Source organism: Patagioenas fasciata, chromosome 16 (assembly GCF_037038585.1).
Source record: "Patagioenas fasciata isolate bPatFas1 chromosome 16, bPatFas1.hap1, whole genome shotgun sequence".
NCBI classification, from domain to species: domain Eukaryota; kingdom Metazoa; phylum Chordata; class Aves; order Columbiformes; family Columbidae; genus Patagioenas; species Patagioenas fasciata.
In genome coordinates this window covers 13,565,392-13,587,194 of record NC_092535.1, presented here as the reverse complement: position 1 = coordinate 13,587,194, position 21,803 = coordinate 13,565,392, and the positions used below count along the sequence as shown (strand labels likewise).

Genomic DNA, 21,803 nt, shown 5'->3' with positions numbered 1-21,803 from the left:
AGACTCAAAACATCTAATATTATGTGTGTGCAAATTAGGTGGTTTGCGTTTAGTTATCTAGATTCCCTATGCAAACACAAGCAAACATGTTGTTCTTTCTTTTCTAGCACATTCTTTGTGTTTACCCTTCTTATACTCTCTCCACTGCACGTTTATACCACCTTACACAAACACATTTGACACTCTTCAAAAGCAGTTTACACACATCTAAAAGGATAACTTAAAAATAGCAGGTACTGAATAATAAGTTCTTTCAGGTCTCTGTGAACAAGAGGACAGTCTGTTTCCTGCATATGAACTGCACAGTTGTTTAATACAAATTTGTATCCAACATTTTCAGGTGAAATAGCAGGATCGCAGTATCAGGACATTTTTTTCTTATTTACGCTTTTGATGGCTGCTATTAACTGAAAATGTTAGACTTGCATCACACATCGAAACAAGAAAACTGCATCTTTTAAGCATCACGTAAATTAGATAACTCCAGCCAGCTCCATATGTTTCTGCTCTACAAAACCACCAAAGTGGTTTAAAAAGAAAAGCGAACTACCAAGCAGCTGGCTGTATTAACAAATAAGAAAGGATCCCTTTCCATCATGACTGGAGCCCACAACACTGTGCAGATATTAAAAGCTCTTTACAGTTTGGATTGACAGAAACCTGGCCTAAGCAGTCAAGAATTCTACATTTTATGCAGTCTAAGCTAAAAGCGATGTATTAAATAACTTGACCCTGGTAGAATTTGTCAGGCCTTGCACTGGCTGACAAGGCTGTGTGTGGCCGGCAGTGTCTCAGACATCATGCTGCAAAGAAAGGAAGCGGAACACAAAAGCTGCATTCTTGCTGATGTTTTTCCCCATCCCTTCTTTGTACAAGTTTGTCTTCTGCCTTTGTGTATAGATAAACCAGGGAAAAGCTACAGTTTCTGAATGACCCATAGTCAATACTTTGGAAAACAGCTATTTGAATTGCCACTCAGGTTCACTTCTGCCATGGTATTGCTTACATTCCTCTTCTATAATTCTATTACTATAGAGACTTTTTAAGATGTTATGAATTTTGGAACCATTTATAAACAAATCCAGCACATTTATAAACAAAGCTTTTTATTAATAAAATGTTTACACCTTTTTTTTTTTGCACAATACATCAGACTGGTAGTGATTTAGCATGTTATTACACTATAAAAGTTTATTACGAATGCTTAAGCTGAAAAGGCTGTTTACATTATGCCAAATCAACATTTCTTTGTTTGCATTCTATGCACTATACGGGAGTGTAACAATTCAAACCAAAAGGAGAGAACAAAAGCCTGGTTTTCTTCATTATCATCTACAAACCAACAATACAGACAAACCTGTACACACTCTCAGGACCAGCCCAAGAGAAGACTAAAAAAAGTCTCAAAACATTCATAGGCTTGGGAAATCATCACTACAATATTTCATCACTAGTAATCCGACTACATTTCATGCAGTGAAGCAATGGTTGTAAATTTGTGCAGTTTACAGTGCTGCAAATGCTCTGTAACTTTGAGCGGCTTAAGTTTGTTTTAATAAGAGATACTATAAGAAGGCACAGACCTTTCAACCTTTGTAACAGGTTAACCCAATCCTGTAACAAAAAGGCAAAATGTTCTCAAAATGGACAAGAAATGCCGATACAAAGGTTAACCTTCACACTGAATTTTACAGGCAAACATTTATAACACACTGCAAGAGCTATATGCACATCAGGTTATTTTTGTGCCCTGAACACACAAACACAAATGGCAAGTTTCTTGTTCAGAAGAAACCTTCAGAATGATGTCTTGTCTTCATTGTACTGAGGGTGAGGGGAGCAAGGCGGAAGATTGCCAGAAGTCTAAAGTTTCTTACAGTTATAGAAATGCAGTTTCTGCGTCTTAAATCTGTGTCACAATTTCAATGTTGGATACACAATATTCAGAAATAGAAGGTACAAAAAAGGAAATTAAAATGGAGAAGAGTTTAAGTCACATTACTAGAACCTTACAATTATTTGCTCCCCTAGGAGAATATGCTTTTAGTCCTCACTATCTGGTGTAATACACTAGTGGTACATGTCTCAGCTGCTGTATTTTCGTAACAGTGTCATAAAGCTGTACTAATGAATTACCTTTTTGTTTACAATTATTCACTGCCTCTGAGGAGCAGGAGACACCACCTATTCTTGTCTAAATCCCACAGGGACACAAAGAACAAAGTGTCAAGAAAACATAATGGATTTAATTGGAAATACATACTATAATGTGGAAAAGGGAAACAAAAAAGTAGCAGTGAATTTATGTGGGTGTCAGAGTTACAGCATATCCAAAAAAACTGGCTGGAGTATCACAGCCAGATGAAGAGCGTGACAGCAAGAGTGGTCTGTATCCTTCCACATTTGAAAGAGTAGCAGGTGGTTTGTTCAACACTACATGTGAAAACATTAACAGAAATTAAGCAAAGAAAAATCTAACCTTCTTAAAAGAAGAGTACCTTCACAAAGGTGATTACCTCCTTAAATAGAATTCACTGTTAGTGTCTAAGCAAAAAATTTAAGAACCCCAACTTGCAGGATGCTGTAATGGGAAAAGCAAAATTATTTCTTTCAAGAAGTCTTTATTCTAGAATAAGAGCAGTTTCAGCAAATGCTGTCCCAGTTTTCAGAGGGACAAGTCATCCTTATTGCTTTGGTTTTCCATGTAAAACAAGAAGGCCAAAATAACTCTGGGCCACTGGACCTTTTCTAAGTATTTTTAAATAGCTGTTTACAGCATGTATGCTCTGATGACACTACGGTAAAAATCAAGAGTTGAGTGGGGAAAAATACGAGGGGGAAGGAAGAAAAAGCTGATCCTAGGATCATTTTGTTATGTCAGAGACTAAGCCCAGCAGTACTCTTGGGTTTCAGCACATTTTTATACCCCTTCAAAGATTTGTTATGTGTGACACTTCATGGATAAAGTTGGTAATGCTTGTTTGATTTTTCCAAGTCGTGCATTTTTGAGCCTAGCTGACCAAGAAAGGGTTTGCATTCAGGCTTCTGAGACCTTCAAAATGCCAGAAGGAATTTTTCATAAACAAACCCTTGTGTCAGAAGGCCTATTAATTTTAGGGAAATACGTTTTGGCACCTGAATTCTTCTATCAGAAACAAAGATGTGTTTTCAAGCTATTTCTTCTGACAAGCTGGAGCCATACGACTCTGAAAAGGACAGCTGACATGACTTTTTTTTAATACTAGAATCTATATTTCTATCTTAGATTGGTAATTCACACTGTCTTTATAGAATAAATCTTCTGTCACCTACCATTACTAGGCCTGTGATCCATCACTAGGAACGTGATCAGAACATAAAATTTTAACAGTTATCTTTAGAGAGTTTTGTGCGGATTTTTCAGCAGCTTAGTTCAAGCACACATTTCTCCTGCTTCAAATAAATGGCTCGTAGCATTAACACAGTCTTGGGTTGCTGGAGAACAACTTCTGGCTAAAAAAACCTAAGAAAGTTTGTCCTTTCTTGTCAATGAATAGAAAAGCCTCTCTTTTAGAGGCTTGAAGTGTTTAAGAGAGATACACAAAGCTTTTTAGAAAATGACCAGGCAGTGCAGAAGTTTAAGTCAGTCAATTATTCAGATCTTCCTCATGTTTTAAATTACTTTTTTCTACGTCTAGGTAGCTATTGCTGCTTATAAGTGAGGTTTGCTACAGGGTGATGAGCTACCCAGTTCAGACAGCTTCTGTCCTCTAAATCATCAATTCCAAAGATAGTCTCTGCAGATTGCTGAGATAGCACACCACAAATAGACTACACCATCCTTAATAAACACTAAAGACTGTTTCACAAGAAAGTCTTTCAAACATCCCTGATAAAGCTTCGTTTCCAACTCTTACTCAATTTGTTATACTGGAAATTAACACTAAAGTTGATGAGTAATTTAGAATTAACTTTGTAACAAGAATCCTGTTGAGGCCAACTTTTATACCATTCAAGATATTCAGCCTGATTTATTTTTTGATAATTAAAATGAAGCTCTAACCCGAACGTAGACAGCTCCCAATGAACTGCACGCCTCTTGACCAGGTCAAAGGATTAGATGTCCAAATCAGTCAGCAGACATTGTCTCCTCTCTTCCCAAGCACATGAGCAATCTTTCTCGAGCAGGCTGGTAGCATTCAGTCCGTGTTACGTACACCAACATAGCGGAGGCTCCAGTCTGTACAAAACTCCCCTCTAACCTACTGTGATCCTGGAGCACTTAAAGGGTCTCACTGATACCAGTACGGATTTCGAGTGCAACGATTTGTTTTGTTTCAACATGGATCTAGTAACATAAATGAAGTCTTTACCTTCTTGGCAACAGCAAAGGTCGTTAGAAATGTCTTAGAAATTTTCAAACTGCCCATGACAATTTTCAGTAGTTTGACTACTAGATATTTCTGTTATTAAACATAAGCTTCAAGATTTCACCTATTTTAGGCATTTACTATGCCAGTTTTCAGCACATATTAAAAATATACTACAAAACTACCTATAGCACAGATGAAGAGCCTGGCAAGTCAGCTAAGAGACTGTTTAAGTAATTTAAAGGGTTGGATGAAGACACCCTCCAAAACTTGAGGAGCACATTTGAGTTGCTTTAAAGCTTAAGAATTAAACATTTGTCAAATTAATTTTTGTACAAATCTATAACTTTCCTTGGAAAGAAATGGTGTTGTTTAGAAGTTGAAATAATCATACTTCGTCAGTTAAAAATGCTCTGGATCAATGATAAGACGTGCATCTCTTTACATTTTTACATACATGATACTTCACCCTTCCTAACTTGCTCTGCAGCAACTAATTCCCTTTGGGAGTATCTGAAAGTCCAGCCTCTATGATGACAAAAGTCAGAGTGGAATACATAGAACTTCAGTCCTCAGCTTTTTCAACAACTTCTTAACAGAAAAAAAAAAAAAGTAATTAAAAATTTAGCTGGAATGGTTGCCAATCAGCACTCCAAACACTCAAAGGCTAATGTGTCTCCAAACAGAGAATCTATGTGGGGACAAAACAGAACCCATTGCAGCAAGCCTAGTGCAAGATAAAAGCATGTGGCCTGACTAATTATTAATATAGAAGAAACCATTTCTCACCAGCAAAAATGAAACAATGAACATGTGCATCTCATCCAGGGAAGACTGCATTCCAGCTTTCAGCTACGGCCAACTCATCAATAAACAGTTATCTTGGCTCAAAAGAACTTACATCAACAGCCTGTCATTTCACATCGGGATGTCTTAAGCAGACTCACTTCAGCGTTTGTAGTTTGGACAATCTGAACCACTGGCTAGTTCCACGTTCTCTTTAACTGCAGTAATTCAAGATCAGAACTGCAAAAAGGATGAGAAGTGAGCTGGCATTCTGCTCAGATCCGAAACAGAAACAAGGAGTCTGAGGCACTAAGACTTGGCTGCATTTGAGAAGGGCCAGTTTGTTGCTGCTTTTTTAGTGTTTTGGGGTGGGTGTTTTTTTGTTTTTAAAGTCTAATTTTGGTGTATAGCAAATAAGTGAGGATAGATCAGAAAGCGGTTCATAAAGATTTGCCAAAATATATGGATCTCTCCCCGAAAGAGCTAGAATAATCTCAGTACTAGCCTGGCTCTCACTTTTGCCCAAAGTCTAATATCTTATTCTCAACTCAATATCTTGGATAAATGCTGTTAAACCATTTTTGATATCTCACAAAAAAACCCCAGATTTAAACTCAATTTTTACCACATGCTAACAAGCAATAACAGTAATTTAGAAAGTATTAAATTCCTTTTTTTATTAATCTACATGAAAGATATTCCCACTATGAGACTTTCCTTCTCCAACTATGATCTTTCCAACTTAAAGAATTTCCAGATTTATTACTTTCAGCTTTAATAAAAGCAGTGTTAGCGGTATCACAGTTAAGATACCAGATGCTTTAGTATCTTGGTATAGAATAAGCTTCTGGAGCACTGTGAACACAAAATGTTTTAAAAACCTTGTTGAATTAGATAACCACACAATTTACTTTTAAAAAATTTGCTGGGAGTAATAATTGAGGTATTTCAAAGAAATTAGGGATTGCCATGACTACCACTGTGGAAGTTCTATATTTAATTTCTAACCTGCTTTTTAATAATTAAAAATATGCCCAAGAGCAAACTTACTCTGTTTTTCCTTTACCAAATATATTTCCTTCAAGCATTTTGCAGGAGTACTAAAGTTTTCTTTCCATAATGTATTTGCTTTGAGCAACAGAAAAAAAAAAAAGAAGATTGTACATCAGGCTGAATACCAAACATAAATCTGTCTCTACTACAAGACACTTTGTTAAGGACCAAGGTTTTAACGGGGTTTCAAACAGCCTTCATTTGATGAAGATACACTTCTTGGGCTCTCTATAAGCACGCAGCCTGTACAACTGTGGCAAAGGAGGCATAATTGACAATGCAGGTTGAGTAAAAGGCATGATAAAAATGTAGTCACCAAATTTCATTAAAACATACTGACTCATTCAAAATCTTGCTGTAACAGTTCACCTGTTTCGCTCTGGAATAGCTCTACAAGAATTTTCACTAATACAAACTAATCTGAAGTACAAGTCCTTCCATTTCTTACAAACTTTTCTACATTTCCTTCAATACCCAAGATGATAGAAAAACCAGGTGACAAAGAAAGAATAAGCATCAGCAACACGACCTCATTTTGATACTAAAGCTAAACAGCATATTTTAGTATATACTCAAGTCTATTAAGCTCTTTTTTCTTCAAAAGTAGGAAGTTTCTCACTAGTGCTGGTAGGAAACAAAAAGTAAAAATAAATAAAATAGTACAAATGGATATGGTCAACCTATAGCTTAATTGACAGTGTACTAAACCCTATACACTGATTTGCTAAAAACCCTCACAGATGAAAAAGCCCAGGAACCAAGAGGTAACGATCTACATTACCATGTCTTAAGGTTACAGCCTATTTGAATCTTTGTGCCCAAAACAGGCAAGACTGGGTACAAGATGAAGACTGGTGAACAAGATGAAAACTTGTTCAGACAGACCAGATGCTGCACCAACAGCATTCTCTATTGGCTCTTTCAAATGTGATTAAAAGAGTAAGAATTTCAGTCTGCCTCTGGATGACCTCACAGTGACAATACCTAAAATGCAGGAAAAAAAACTAATAGATATTCCCCAGGAGTTTTTCCATGGGTGTGGAATGGCAGGAGTGTATAAGATTGCATTATTTTTTACTGTTTTTACATAATTTATAATACTTTAAACACTGGTCTCATAAATATAATATGAACACTTTACACATGCCAAGCAATTAAAAGTCGTTCCCCAAAAAACTTTCAGGTCTTATCATGACCACCGGCAGCATCCGTTTACAGCATCTGTTTTCAGTCAGTAACCACTTAATTTAGTCAGAGCTACAACTAGATTTTCTTCAACCAACATCTTCATATTAAAAACCTCATAGGAACAAAAAGATGCTTATAAGCATAACAGTTTGCCTTAAAGTGATTAACGTCAGCATGAAAAAAAGATTGTCTGTGGTTCAAGATCTGTTGCTTGTGTCCCCACCCCCAGCGCATATCATCTTTAAATAAAAAGTGCAAATGGGATTTGGGGACTGGATGGACTGATTTGCCTATTGTCTTCAGTTGCTTATTATGTAGCCATCTCACATCAGCTGTCCCATCATACTTTGGATTAGCTACAATTAAAGTAAGGCTCACTGAAGAAAAGGAAGAAATGACATCTAACTCCCAGACGCCTCCTACCCCTAAGTCTCACAAAGTGCTCATTTCCCTTTTTACGAGAAAAATCCCAAAATCTTGATTACAAAACTATTAAACATTTCAGTTCTACCATCCATAATAGTCACCTTCCTTTCAAGCAAGGCCAAAAAAGTGATGATGGATTCCCTTTGAATGCAAGAGATACTATGCTTTTCATAAGTAAACAGGCTGATATTACGATTGCAGTCTCTTCTGCAAGTTTACAGATGTCAGATGAACTGGTCCATTTTTGCGGGACCTCGGGTGTATGAACACCAGCAGATAAAGATCTAAGACTGATAATATAAACCCAACGTGAACCATTAACTTCCAAGACCACCTACTGTATAAACACGTCTGTTTTTCTAAGGGATCAGTCAACAGCAGCTGCGCTTTGTCACCGATGGTTGTCTTCTTAGTTTGAAGCCCTTACCACTAGACGGGGGGTTAGTGTCAGTTGATGGAATTCTGCGACCTACAAGGAGGCAGAAAAAAATTCATCGCAAACGTTATACTCAAAACTAATTCTAAGCATTCAGTGTGTGTGTTAGGTGTGTATTCATTTAGTCATATGTCATTAATGACAGCATTCCTGCATAACAGAAGGATGGCAGCTAACAGCCTATAAGAGGTACATTCCACAAAAGACTAGAGGCAGTTTTAAGTTAATTTTGCAGTTCAGGTTAATCTAGACTTGGAGAGCTAAGCTATAAAAGCACCCAGAGAACATATTCTGCAGGATCCAATACCATCTGGAATATCTTCACTGAGAACTATCATCTTGACCCAAATTTTCACAGATCACCTGGATCGGGCTTAGCACAGAAGTGCTTGTGAAGATGCTTTAGTCATTTGATAAGCCTTTAAAATTTGCCGTTCCTGGTTGGATATTCTTTTCTGAGAAGGATTTATGATTTTTTTTTTCCCCACAGTTTATTCAAGGTCAACTTTAGGGAGCAACTACAGGGGTGTTTCAAAAAGGTGGACCCAATTTCAAACCGGTATATTTCACAATGGCAACATGTTACAACTATACAAAAATTCACAGTTTAATGAGTTTTAGTAAGCTTTTTATAAATGTTTTATGTTCATTCATGGGTGGTTCATGGTTGCAGAGACATAGTGATTTCAAATTGGGTCCATCTTTTTGAAACATCCCATAGTAAGTCAGTGAATCAGGAAGCTCACATACAGCACATAGTTTTTACATCAATGTATTCAACTGTTTATCAGGACTCCATTTTTTTTTTTCTTAAATTTGATGTTTCTGTAGTTATTGAAAGCTAAACTGCAGTGTACACACACACACAGATGGCTGTTTGTCCTCTTTTCACAAACAGGCTGACATACATGCACATTGGTGCTGCTGCTTGAAACATCCTGCAAATAATATTGCATGGAATTCACTTTGCAATACTGTCTGCTTTTCATTCACACACAAAAAATAGTAATTTGCATCCCCAGCATGAATGAAACAAAAAAGATTTGCAATTTCATTAAATATATTATTGAAAATGCACTGGTTTAGATTAAGTACAAACACTAAGAGTGAGAACTTAATTCCTTTTCTCAGCTGTATAAAGTTTGGATCTTCCTCATGCCATTTCCTTTCCCTTCCATAACCTTGGAAGTACTAATTGAAACATTCAATAACAGATACAGTAAAATGACACTGACTTCTGACATGACTGCCCTGCTTGCTATTTACCCAGCAGCATCACAGTAGGCCTAAAATTTCTAGAAGGAATACTTAGAGGTCGTTAGATGACCAAAACTTTATACAGCTCATTTTGCTGTTTGTTATTCATGTCTGACTAACAAATTTCAGTCCATATACACTGACCTAAATTGTACAAAAAGCAATACAGTAGTCAAATTTCTACTTCAACTTATTTTGGAAGAAACCACGTTAACTGTTTAAATACTTACTAATTTCTATAAAGAGTTCATTAATGTTTATTGCATTTTTCGCACTTGTCTCTACAAATATTGCGTGAATGGAATCTGCATAGTCTTTAGCATCTTTTTCCATGACTTCTCTGGAAAAAACAAAGCAAAGAAAAAAATTGTGAATGCAAAAAACTCCATTATTCAAAATCTTAAGGGACAGATTAAGCTTTAAAGTGTCTCATTAAATGACTATCTTGTATTTTACCTGTTTGGCATCACAGTGCTCACTCATCCTGAAGCTGATGCTCAATCTTTACTCCACGCCATCTCCCTGCCTTGAGGTATGAGCATCACTGAAGCACAATCATCAACTAAACAAGGCCTTAATCCATCTGACAGCATTACAGAGCAGTTAGTTTCTTGAGTGCTCTAAGTGTAGGTCTGCAATCTATCATCAGAGGTGCTTTATTCCTCACACACACACCAGTTTTAGATGTACTGAAACAATCCTGAAGCACTAGTTCTACTAATCCAGTGGATTTCCTACAGCTGTTTACAAAACCAAGTATGTCACAAGACTACACAAATCATTAGAATAGATTTACTTCACATGAAGACATCGCTGTAAACAGGAACATCTTTAGACTGAGCACACAACACCACAGCCAAGAAGTGAGAAAGTTATTCTGCACTCCTAAACAGGCAAGTGGGGTAAAGAAGTGTGTTTCCTTAAACAACATGTCAAAACCAAAGCCCAATAGGTGGAGAGAAGACTGGACTGTATGTTGTATCCCTTTACCTACAATTTCTAGAAAACACAGGCTATTTTCAGTAACAAGGACTTAGCATACCAAAAGCACAGACTTCAGATCAGTGACTCCAATTTTGCCTCTGACTAAAGTACAAGGCATCTTCCTCATTCGCTTCAATAGCAAAGTTTACATCATTTACGATGCCACCCAAGCACCATGAAGTAAGTGTGTGTGACTTAATACTGCATAGCTTATACCTTGTATTTGTCTTGTAAGTCATTTTATGCCCTATTTCCTTTAAGAGACATACTACTTCTAAAAAAAGTTATTAGAGCTCACTAGATAACTGCTATTTATTAACAATGTGTAAAATTGTGCTAAGAACCAGCTTTGCAGTGGTTCTTTAAGTGCAGAACTATCTGTGGCCTTTGAGACACCAGCTGTGGTACCTTCTCTAATGAAATCTAAAACCAGGAAGTTTGCACACACTTTCTGAATTTTGGCTTGTTTAACCAGGACATCAATAAAAATGGGCTTCTTTTGTTTTTAGTACATGCCTTCTTGAAAGTTTGGCTGTTCATAAAGTTTCTCAAGAACTTTTCCCACTCCCTGCAACTATTTCAGCCACAGCCAATTCCACCCCAATATTTAAGCAGGGGAGGAAGACACCTGAACAAGCAAGTCAGAAAAACCAACACAATGCTTTCCAACAGGCTTGATGTTTTTCCTAACAAAATGAGGTGCTACAGGCTGACAGGAGTACTTCTTATAAAGTGAGGTAAACAGCTTGTATTACACTGTAGTTTCACAGGCAGTCCAGGCTTGTGTAACTTGGCACTGCCACCAGAAAAGGTTAATCCTGTCTCTCCCTGTAAACTGCTCATTCCTAACTGTGCTATCCCACCTCTGTCCTGCCAGTAAGTGTTCACAGTATGAGTAAAACGAATACACTTGGATCAGTTTTCCTTTTTTAAAATGGTTAGTTTTAATTCTGGATCCATTTTACAGCCTGATTTACTGCCCAATCACACACATACTGACACCAGCATGGGAGGAATTGGGCAAGACTGTCCAAGGGCAGACTAAGCAAATCTTCTGAGAGTAGAAACAGCTCAGACTCCTTCTGAAACTACAACACTAGTGCTAAACAGTTTAAATTACTCTATACCTTTCACCTGCTCTGAAAACATTTAGCACTACAAGCTTAAGTGAAAACCTCCAAGCTGTCAGTGGTTATTTACCTTACATCATTAAGATCACACTTATTTCCTGCAATGGCTACAACAATGTTTGGAGGTCCATGCTGTCGAAGCTCTTTAACCCAGTTCTTTAATGTTGAGAAAGTTTCCTGATTGGGGGGGCAGAAAAAAACAAACAAACAGGAGTAATTAAGAGTCAGAACTGGCTCAAGACACACACACCGCCCCCCCCCACACCCCCCAACAAACCAGAAATTATAATGTCGGGTCAAGATCAAACCCCTTACCTCTTTTGTGATGTCGTACACTATAATGGCTGCTGCTGACCCTCTGTAATACATTGGGGCTAAAGCACGAAACTGCAAGAAAGAAACCATATATTATCAATCTGACCTTCCACTGATCTCCATGATTTCCTTATTATTATTATTATTGAAGAAAGTGGAAATTAGCTTTCAAGTTCATGTTAGTGGAAAACTCTTGTATACAATGACCGTTTGTGCAGCAGAGAACCTTAAGTTTCACAAATTATTGTTTACAAAGGCCAACCAATAAATAGTCCAGGGATCAGCAGTAATCTCAAGAAAACGAGCAAATATTACACTGGTCTGAAATGTTCAGAAGTTGCTGTCGACCCCTAGTCCCACAGATCACCCATGGAACTCTGAAATGCTACAAGTGTTGGCTTCCTCATTATCTAACTTATGGATATAGGGATTCCACTTAAGATTTTCTTCAAAACTCAAAAACTAGAGGCATGTTTAATACTAAAAAAAAATGCAAAAGCCCACAGCTATGTGACCTGTTGCAAACAGAGCTTTAAGGAACACACTACATAGTAAAAGTCTACTGGAATTTCCTTGTAATTTTCAGAATTAAATCTACAGCAGGCATATTTGACTTGTAGTGCATTTGCACCAGGCCTGTACCTTTGCATGGGCAGAGTATTATGAATCCAGGAATGAAAAAGAGTGGTAGAACACATGATTAAGCTGCATCAAAAATATTGATCAAGCATTCTTAAAAAGTGTGATATTCTGACAATGTAAAAAAGACAATTAATCGAGCAATCAAAACTCTCAGTCAAAGCAGAGAGTAAACTGCATGTCCTGCTTTAATGTAAGCATATCTGATTTAGAGCTTTTGTGCAATCTTACTACTCTGGGTAAAAAAATCATGAATAGAATATGGTTTTTCATAAAGGCTTATTTGCTTCTAATAAAATACCGATTTCCTTTTGCTTAGTACAGTTCAACTGAGAGCAATATTATAAATCATAAAAAACCCCAACTTGCTATAAAGCAGAATTCCAGACCACTTACTTTTGGCTTTCAAATTCTGTTTTGAAAACAGGATTTTGAACACAAAGCTCAGAATATAAAAATATTTAATAGTGGGAAAGGGAAACGTGGGGAGGCATGCAGTTCATGTTGGGACATAATCCCTCTCTTCTTCCTAAGTACTACAATGTAAAGAGAAACATATTTGGTAAACCACCACTTGGACTGGTTGCAACCTGGCTTTTTGATTATTTAACTATTTATATTGGGAATAAACCAACTTTCACTTGCTGATTTTGTATTACTCTCATTTCCTGCCTGCTAACACTTAGATACTTTTTTCCACCTAAGAGCAGTCAGCAGATAAAATACATTAACAAAACAGATGTTACTAGCAACACCGAATTTTCCTTTTGCTATTTTTCCAAAGACTTCAGATTGCCCTCCAGCCTCCAATTTGTGTTTTGACAGAATTTAAGACAACATAAGGTAATTATCCACAGAAACTGTCAAAATTGTTAGGTAAGGAGGCAGAAATCCTAATTGCTGTAAGTAATCTCCTATTAACATTTCTCAGTGTAAAAGAAATGAGAGAAGAAATAAAGTGTGTGTGCACGTAGGGAAATGAGCTGTATGAAGTGAATTAGGGCACGTTTCCACCTTTGCCGCCAGCCGCTCAGAACAAGGGCTTGCCCAGTGGAATGTAGAACTATTTGCTGCTGGGCTTTTGAAGTGGAAAAGAGCAAACGCTCCTCAAGAAGCCAGAACTTTGAGTTCTGAGCATGACACATCATAGCTGAGCAGAGACATTTTAGTTCCAAGAATGGTGTGGACATTTTTGGTATTCCAAATCACCATGGAGGGGATGCCTTCCATAATTCAGATGTGCTGCATGGCCAGAAGAAAACTGTGCTACGGATTTCAGAGCAGAGGAGGTATACAGACCATTTGTGACTACAGTAAGTGATGGTGCTGTTCTGCTTTGGAGAAGGAAACATCTATGGTGATACTGGCATAATTTCAAAGTAAATATCCTTGCTTCCATGTCACTTGTTTCTTTGGATACACTGAGGGCTCACAGTGACTTCTCTGAGGTGTGGAACAGAAGCTTCACAGATATCACAGCTCTTGCGTCAGAGCCCAGGTAAGACATCTTCCTTCTTTTGATTTTGATAAAGATATTATGCAACTTGTTTTGAAGAAAATTAAAGAGGTATCAGTCAGTCTAAAACCAGAAAGACAAAGGACATGCTATTCATGTACGAAGATGCTTCCTCAGATTGCAGTGTGCCGAATCCAAATTACAGTGCTCACCCATTGCTTGCAAACACAGTTAAAGTGAACAGGATGGAATGCTAATATGTGATGGATGTTTCCTGCCAAGCTGTGGCAGGCATGTTTATAAAGCTTTGCATTTAAGAGTATCAGCCTCTCAAAATTCATACTCAACCCCTCAGAAGACTCACATTCCAGCATTAGCATTTCAAAATGGGCTACGATATTCACTTAAGACAAAATATTTACCGCAAATGCTGACTGACTGCTCGTAATGGAATGACCTGGATATTTCTGATAACATGGATACTATTGGACATACCCTGGGACACATCCCTGACAACATGAGTTTGCTTCAGATAGTGCTAGCGGAAGGAAATAACTTGTCATTCAAAATCTAGTGCACTGAAATGCAATACAAATATACTCGAGTTACTTTCTAGCCATCAAGGCTGTTACCAAGCTAAAAAGCTAACGAGTCAGTTCCACCAGGACTCCAAAAGGGCAAGTGAATCTGAACTTGTTGGGTTTTTTTGTTGTGGTTGGTTGGTTTTGGCGGTGAAGGTTTTTTTGTTTGGGCACTGTTTCTTGATCCAATCCTGAAAAACAGTACAGCTGCATTCGCCAGTTCTTATTCTAATTGATCAAACTGACTCTTCCGGGGGACAGCTCTGGTGTCCACCTTTGTTACAGACAGCTCACATCCTAAATAAACTCATCACGAGGAACTGACAGTTACCTGTAGTTATCAGTCAAGAAACTGCAAGAATAAGCACAGTTAATATGACTGCTATAATTTCTATCACTGTTGCTAGTAATCCATAAACAAGCAAGTTAGCTAGCAAAGTTTTCCTTTAAATTCTAAATAAAAGTCATGTCAATTAATTGACTGTGATTTCATTTGACTAATCATTTTCTTAAAAAATTGTGTTGCCTCCCCTCAGAACTATGCGTGCTGCAGAGATCAAAATCTCAAACTACCAAATTAAAACATAAATTTCAAAATAGATTTCTTGATATAGCTTCTAAAACTATCACATTTGAGAAGAAAATATTTACAAAATAATAAAAGATCGGTTATCACCCATAACATTGCTTGAAAGGCAGCTTTTGAAAGCCTCAGCCCACATCCTACTCACATTAGTAACCCCAATGCTGAAGCTAACAGAATGTGTTAGCAGACTATTTTTCCAGAATTGGGACCCTACACATACTATGAAACATGATCTTCCATTTCACTTTGATTCTCATGTTGCTGGTTGCACTGGCTGCAAATACTCCAGCTGAATGTTTAAAACTCAACTATAGAAATGATACTAGAGACAGCTACTGGCTCCCCCATCTTGTTTTCTCTTGAAATGGCACTCCCGTTCAGTGAATCTAAACCTCGTCTTTTGTTTTATAAGCTCCTCTTCTTAGGTAATCATCATTTACTTCATACTTTAACCATAACAATGAACAACAAAAACATATTTTCAGCACCCATATCTTGATATAAATAAGTGTTCCAATGCATATTTGTAAAACCAAATCACACTGTGACTTCCGGAGGCATAGGTGAAAAGCAGCTCAAACTCCGGCCAGAACTATCACCACAGATATTGATTCTACTTACCCGCTCCTGTCCAGCTGTATCCCAAATTAGGAATTTATGCAGCTCATTCTGATACTGTACAGTCTTGGTCATAAATGAGGCTCTGGAAAAAAATTACAGCTCATGCTTTTTAGAATCTAAATATGTTATTGGAACATTATCTCCATGAACTTTATAAAATGTTTACATTCCAATAAAAGTGCTTCCCACCCCGAACTGATGAAGATTTTCATACATAAAGGCTAAAATTATTGAGGCAAAGGGCCTCAGAGGATGACATTTTCTTTCAGAGGATGAAATTCAACTAAAATGACAGAAGGAACACAAATGCAAATAAGCTTTTATTGTTCATAAACTTTTGATAAAAAAAAAGGATGCATTCCCCAAAAAAATCAGGAAGGTCATGCTTTTTAACAATATTCTTCCTAAACAGAGGAGTCATCACAACAAATCATAGAAGCGTATACCGGAAACTTTCAGAGGGAAAGAGATAAAGTCCTCCCTCTTTGTATCAGCGTCTTCTATCTCTGTACTAACATTCAGATAAATGCTGTTAAGTCCATACTTGGGAATAAAATACAGGAGATTCCTATCACCTTTGGTAGGTGTTAAGAGGACACAGAAATCAATAACGAGTAACTTGCTTGGTGTCTGCACTCTGTACGGCTCATAAATCCTGTCTGTCATTATATACTTCAGTCTGCATAGGCTCTTGGGCTTCAAGAAGACAAAAACCCATCTTCCTATGCTCCAGCTGCTCCCCCCAACTTCCAGATGTTTTACAGTAAAATATTGCAAAATACTGTGAAGTACCTTTGTGCTTTACTTGATCTGCTTCACACTAATCGTTGTATTTCCCACAAGAACAGGAATTCAGAGACCTAATATTTTACAAAAGGGACTTTTTTGCTGTATCTATTACAGTATGTACATTTCTTTTAGAAAAAGCACACACTGAATTAAAATCCTTGTAGAATAGGAACTACAGATGCCAGTATTATTTTAAGCATAGAAGATTCTATAGTATAATCTTGGACACCTTTTGTGTGCTTAATTCCTGTCACTTGAGAACACTGCAGACTTCCAAAGTTGTTCTACTGTTAGTTTTGGCCAGGATGCAGGACAGGATCCTGGATGCCGTGTGTATGGGAGCTCCTTGCTGTAGATTCAGAGTCAGAGAACCAGAGTCTTTCAGCATTATCAACAGTCAACACCTGAGTTCAAGACTCTGAACTTGAGTTTATCTTGGATCTTAGGTACTAACGGCACAGATTTTAATGATGTCCACAACACTTTCGTAGTTAATGTAACGACAGTCTTTGGACATGTTTCAATTTTATAGGAGGACAAACCAGCTATCTGCATTTAAAATAAAGAAAGGAAGCAGCTACACAGTACTTTTCACCATTAAGAAGTAACCTTCTGCTTGTTCCTTAAGCTCAGATGGTTTGCCAAAGAGTACGGCAATCTCCAAAGTTGATTACTCTTCTAAGAAGCCAAATATAAGGCATCCTTAAAAAGAAAGAGTCTAACTGCAATGTATTTGAACAGAGTTAACTAGATGATGTATTTTAGCCATCAGTAACAAAAGATAAAGTGATAGCAGTATCTGTTGTAAAGCACAAAGACTTTGACTTCCTTAAGATTGCTGCAAATTAAGCATCAATTCTGAATTCTCTGGCCAATATGGAAATGATTTCCTACAGGATAGATTCTCACTGGAAATTTATCTTGCTTGGTTCTATAAACCAAACCATTCCTATACAGTCAATTGGAACTGAACAGCTGTGTTGCTCTAATTTACATCACAACTAAACATACCAAATGGTAGCTGACAATAGAGGTTAAATGCTTCTTAAAATTCTTCCACAAATGGAAGCTTTCATTGTGACAGATGTCCAAAAAATAAAAAAGAGAAAAAACAGCTCACAGACAAACCACTTTTGAGTCAATAAAAGCCTCCAAACTAGAGCTATACTAAACAACTTCTCATCAGAAAACAAGTATTAACCTTACTAAATTTCCTAGCTGATTCTCCCAGCCAAGTAAGCACTGTAACTACGTGAATAAGATGCACTGGAAAGTAGTTTTATACTCATGCATAGTTTGTTTTTGATGATATAATGAAAGACCAGATACTCCACAGTACCTAGAGATACTTGCAGGTCAGGCAAAGCAGAATGTGTCCTCAGCATCCCGAGAGGACAAAAGTTGCAGAATTCTGACAATCTTTGCTCTGCAGCTTTACACAGTCTTGCAGACACATAGAGCCTAAAGCCATCCAGCACAGCATTTTAGAATTTAAAATCTGAAAGCAGACTTGAAGAGGCTGCAGTTCGCCTGTGATTGGAGACATACTGCAAATTCCATACGGGGTTACTCAAATGTTTAACCCATGGAGTCCACTTATGTGGTGATGTATGTCTAACTACAGAACAGAGCATCACAGCCAAATAAATAGGCACCTCTCACGTTTGCAAAGCCTGTGTTACCATACCTGGCTACCTACTATTTAAGCAGACTTTAATTTCCTCCCCCCCTCACCCTCAGGAACTGCATGCTTGAATGCAATGGCTAACTTTGGGCCACTGCAGATACTACCCATTATTAGCCAACTATTTAACAGACCCCACTTTTTAAAGTATTTGGATGACTACGAATGAAAACTGATAACCAATTTCTCAAACACATCATGTAATATGAAAAACAACAGGATCTTTCAATAACATCCACCTGAAGAAGAAATTTTGCTCGCACTTGATATCACTATAGGCAGTAGGTCTGAACTTCCTATGCAACCTGAACTTTAACATTTACGATAGCCTGCTCTTCTACTTCAGCAAACAGCAATGAGATTACTATCCACACCTTAAAGGCCCTCCAAAAAAAGAACCTCTGCTATAGCTAATTTGACAGTAACCAAGCACGTTCAACCCTTGAAGAACTAAGAAAACTACTTAGCAACTTGTCTTAAAGTCTACTTTTGTTAACAGGGAAATTTAATCTGTAGGACGCATGCTTTTTTTTTATCTCACAATTAGACACCAGTATTTACACTCAAAAAGAGGTATGGGGTGTGAGAGAGAAGAGAGAGAGAGATCACAGAACATTTTTTTTAAGAAGGACAGGATGAGACACGGCTGATCTTTATCAGCAGGACCTTTTCTGGTCAGAGCTGTACCAGAGCCTGTGTGACACCTGAGACAGGAAGTTGCAGTGACACCCCCCACACTTCTCAGCATCATGTTCTCCTGTGAGTAAAGAATTACCTCCAAACCAAGCATCCCATAAGATACTTTCAGAGCAAAAGAAATAACCAGAAAAAGATCCAACTGCTCCAAGAATTCCTGATGTTTGCCCTTCATTCTATACATTTGAAGATTTGAGCTCAGTAACGTTGCTACTCTGAGGTGAGACCAATTGCACTACGAGTGCAAGTATTGCATACAGTTGTATAACATTAGAAAAAACAACCTGAGTTAGTATTAACTACTTTCAGCAACCTAGGAGATTTGTTATTGTACTTGACCCTTTAGAAAATAATCTTAAAAAAATAATGTAGTTGTATAATAATTAAGACTTTGAAATTTAGCAGTAGTACTTGAGAAAAGTATGTTTTTTCCTTCAACAGAAGTGTCTATAGTGTAATTTATTCATAAACCCAAGACTCCTAGCAGGATTTTGTTAGCTTAGATTAACAATTCAAAATGGGTACAGATCTTACATGTGAAAATGGAAACTGCAGGAGTGCCAAATACACTCCTACATTCCCCAAGGTAGCTCATGAGCTAATTAAGGCTGCAATCATGTTTATTGCCACATTGAGTTGCCACGCATGGAGAATCTTCAAATGATCTATTCCAGAGGTACAAATATATATTCATACAATTTAGTTTTATTCTTGAATAAGTCACATTTACTTTATTTAGACTCTTACCCTATTGTTGGGTTGATGTTGGGGTCAAAGCTATCTTCTACAAATCTCCACACAATACTTGATTTGCCCACACCAGTGTCCTAAAAATAGAATAGAAACAGCTGAAAGAAACATTAGTTATTATAAACAGATGAATCCTTTTGTTCTCAAATCTTGCAATACACTGTGAATGAATAATAAACACATTCCTGCAGAGAATCTCAGAGAAGTTAGATTCTGAAATACATCAGGTATTATATACGTTTACTAGAAAAATGAAACATCTCTGATGAGTTACAGCTTTCCAAACAAAATTGTTGAGATGTTTTTATGAAGGACAATAAAAATCTGCATTAATGCTTATTATCGGTTATTCAAACCTTTTACCCGCTTTTTTCCCCGCAAAGTTATGCACAAACTGCATTTAGACAAGAGCAGGGAAAGACCATCTACCACTTCCAGTAAAATATACAGCAATTGAGTATGATACACCATCTTTGGAGCACATTAAATTCTACAGTTGTGACACATGCATTTCAACCTCTGACTAATACTGTTCCACCCTGCTTAATGAAAGACTTGAAATTTCTTCTGGGACACACCTGATCTTTCTAATGCAACTCTACAGAGCTATAAATGGTAAAAGAGGAAACATAACATGAAAATTCTGGGTTGTGTATGCATTTGCACCATTGACTCTGTAGACAAAAAAACACATGTAGATACATAGGAGTGAAATAACATACACTATTACCAGTAAAACTGTTCTCAACAGCAGTTGGCCATTTTAAATTGTCATTTAATTAAGACAGGTGAAGATGCTTTACATCTCCAGAGTCGTTAAAATTCTATGAAAAAAGAAAAGGAACTGCCTCAATGAAAATGAAGTTTTATGCCATTCATGCACTTTCTTGAATCTTCTGGATACTGTAGTAAGTTTGGGTACAGTATGTATGCTCGTGTTTATCTTTTTTAGCTGTTTTCTTCCCAAGGAAAAACATATTATCTCAGTTCTGTATTTTATAACATTTGCAGTCTGAATAAGCAGAACAAATCTTGAAAAGAGAAACATAGACACAGCTCCAGGTTCAAGGACCAGTTTTCCTGGGTGCTTGTTCTCCTTCTATTACACAATGAAAGTTTTCTCAGGTCCAATAAATACAACCAGTAGCTCATAGTTACCCCAAATGCCTTCATGACATGAAAAGCACAGAAACACATAACCTCCCTCTGAAGAGCAACGTGGCCATTTAGAAACATAAAACAATTCCACCTGTCACACTCTGTTCAGGAGGGTTTGGGTTCAGGTGGAGAAAACTGCACCTGCCCCACCTGAGCCTCTCGGTGAAGCCCTCACACCAAACCAAGCCAAACCAGCTTTATAGCCTAGATTTTTTTAAAGCTTCTACTTCAGTTTGTTCATTATCTCCTTCTTCCACCACCTGCAATACTTGGGGCACTTTGAAAGCCTACATATGACGTTTTAAAAAAAAAAAAAGTTCAGGCCCCACCCCCTCTCTCACAAGTTGGATTTCAGGTGCGTTTATTTATTTATTTTGTGAACTCCAAGCCTGAAACAGCTTGCGAGGAAGAGGGAAGCATATACTGGATGCTCATGTTTCCGCTTTTCTTTTTCTAAAAGAAAAAAGCCAGAAAAAAAAAAAAAAAAGCGGTATTTGCTCTGGAATCCTCCTCCTCTTTGGAGGGGAAGGCGCTTCCCCGCCCGGTCTCCTCAGGGAACCGGCGGGGACCAGGCCCGCCCTTCGCCCGGGGAGAGAACCCCCTACCCAGAGCCTCCCCGGTCTCACACAGAACCTCTCCAACCCCAGACAGAGCCTTTCCAGCCAGGCTCCCTCCGTCCCGCCACCCCCGGCCCGCACCAGGGCCCCACAGAGCACCGGCCGCAGAACACTTACCCCCAGCAGGCAAACTTTCAGCTCCCTCAGAGCCATGGCCGGGCAGGCTGCACCTTTAACGAGCGCCTGAGACGCAGGCCGGAACGATCATAGCCCGCCGTGGGGCGCGCGTCCAGCCGAGGCCTGTGGGGGCAACCCCCCGCCTCCCCACGCCCTGGTTACCAATAAACCTCCTTCCTCAGGCT

At 37.9% G+C, this 21,803-nt stretch overlaps 1 protein-coding gene across 1 annotated transcript; it reads right to left on the bottom strand.

Moving 5' to 3' along the window:
- Window positions 1-1,089: 1,089 nt before the first annotated feature.
- Window positions 1,090-21,753, bottom strand: RAB22A (RAB22A, member RAS oncogene family). The gene is made up of 7 exons (XM_065849924.2): window positions 21,619-21,753; window positions 19,724-19,803; window positions 15,808-15,889; window positions 11,925-11,996; window positions 11,680-11,786; window positions 9,726-9,835; window positions 1,090-8,271 (listed from the first exon to the last, which is right to left on the bottom strand). The coding sequence occupies exons 1-7, from the start codon at window positions 21,652-21,654 to the stop codon at window positions 8,174-8,176; spliced, it is 585 nt and encodes a 194-aa protein (XP_065705996.1). The 5' UTR covers window positions 21,655-21,753; the 3' UTR covers window positions 1,090-8,173.
- Window positions 21,754-21,803: the final 50 nt, after the last annotated feature.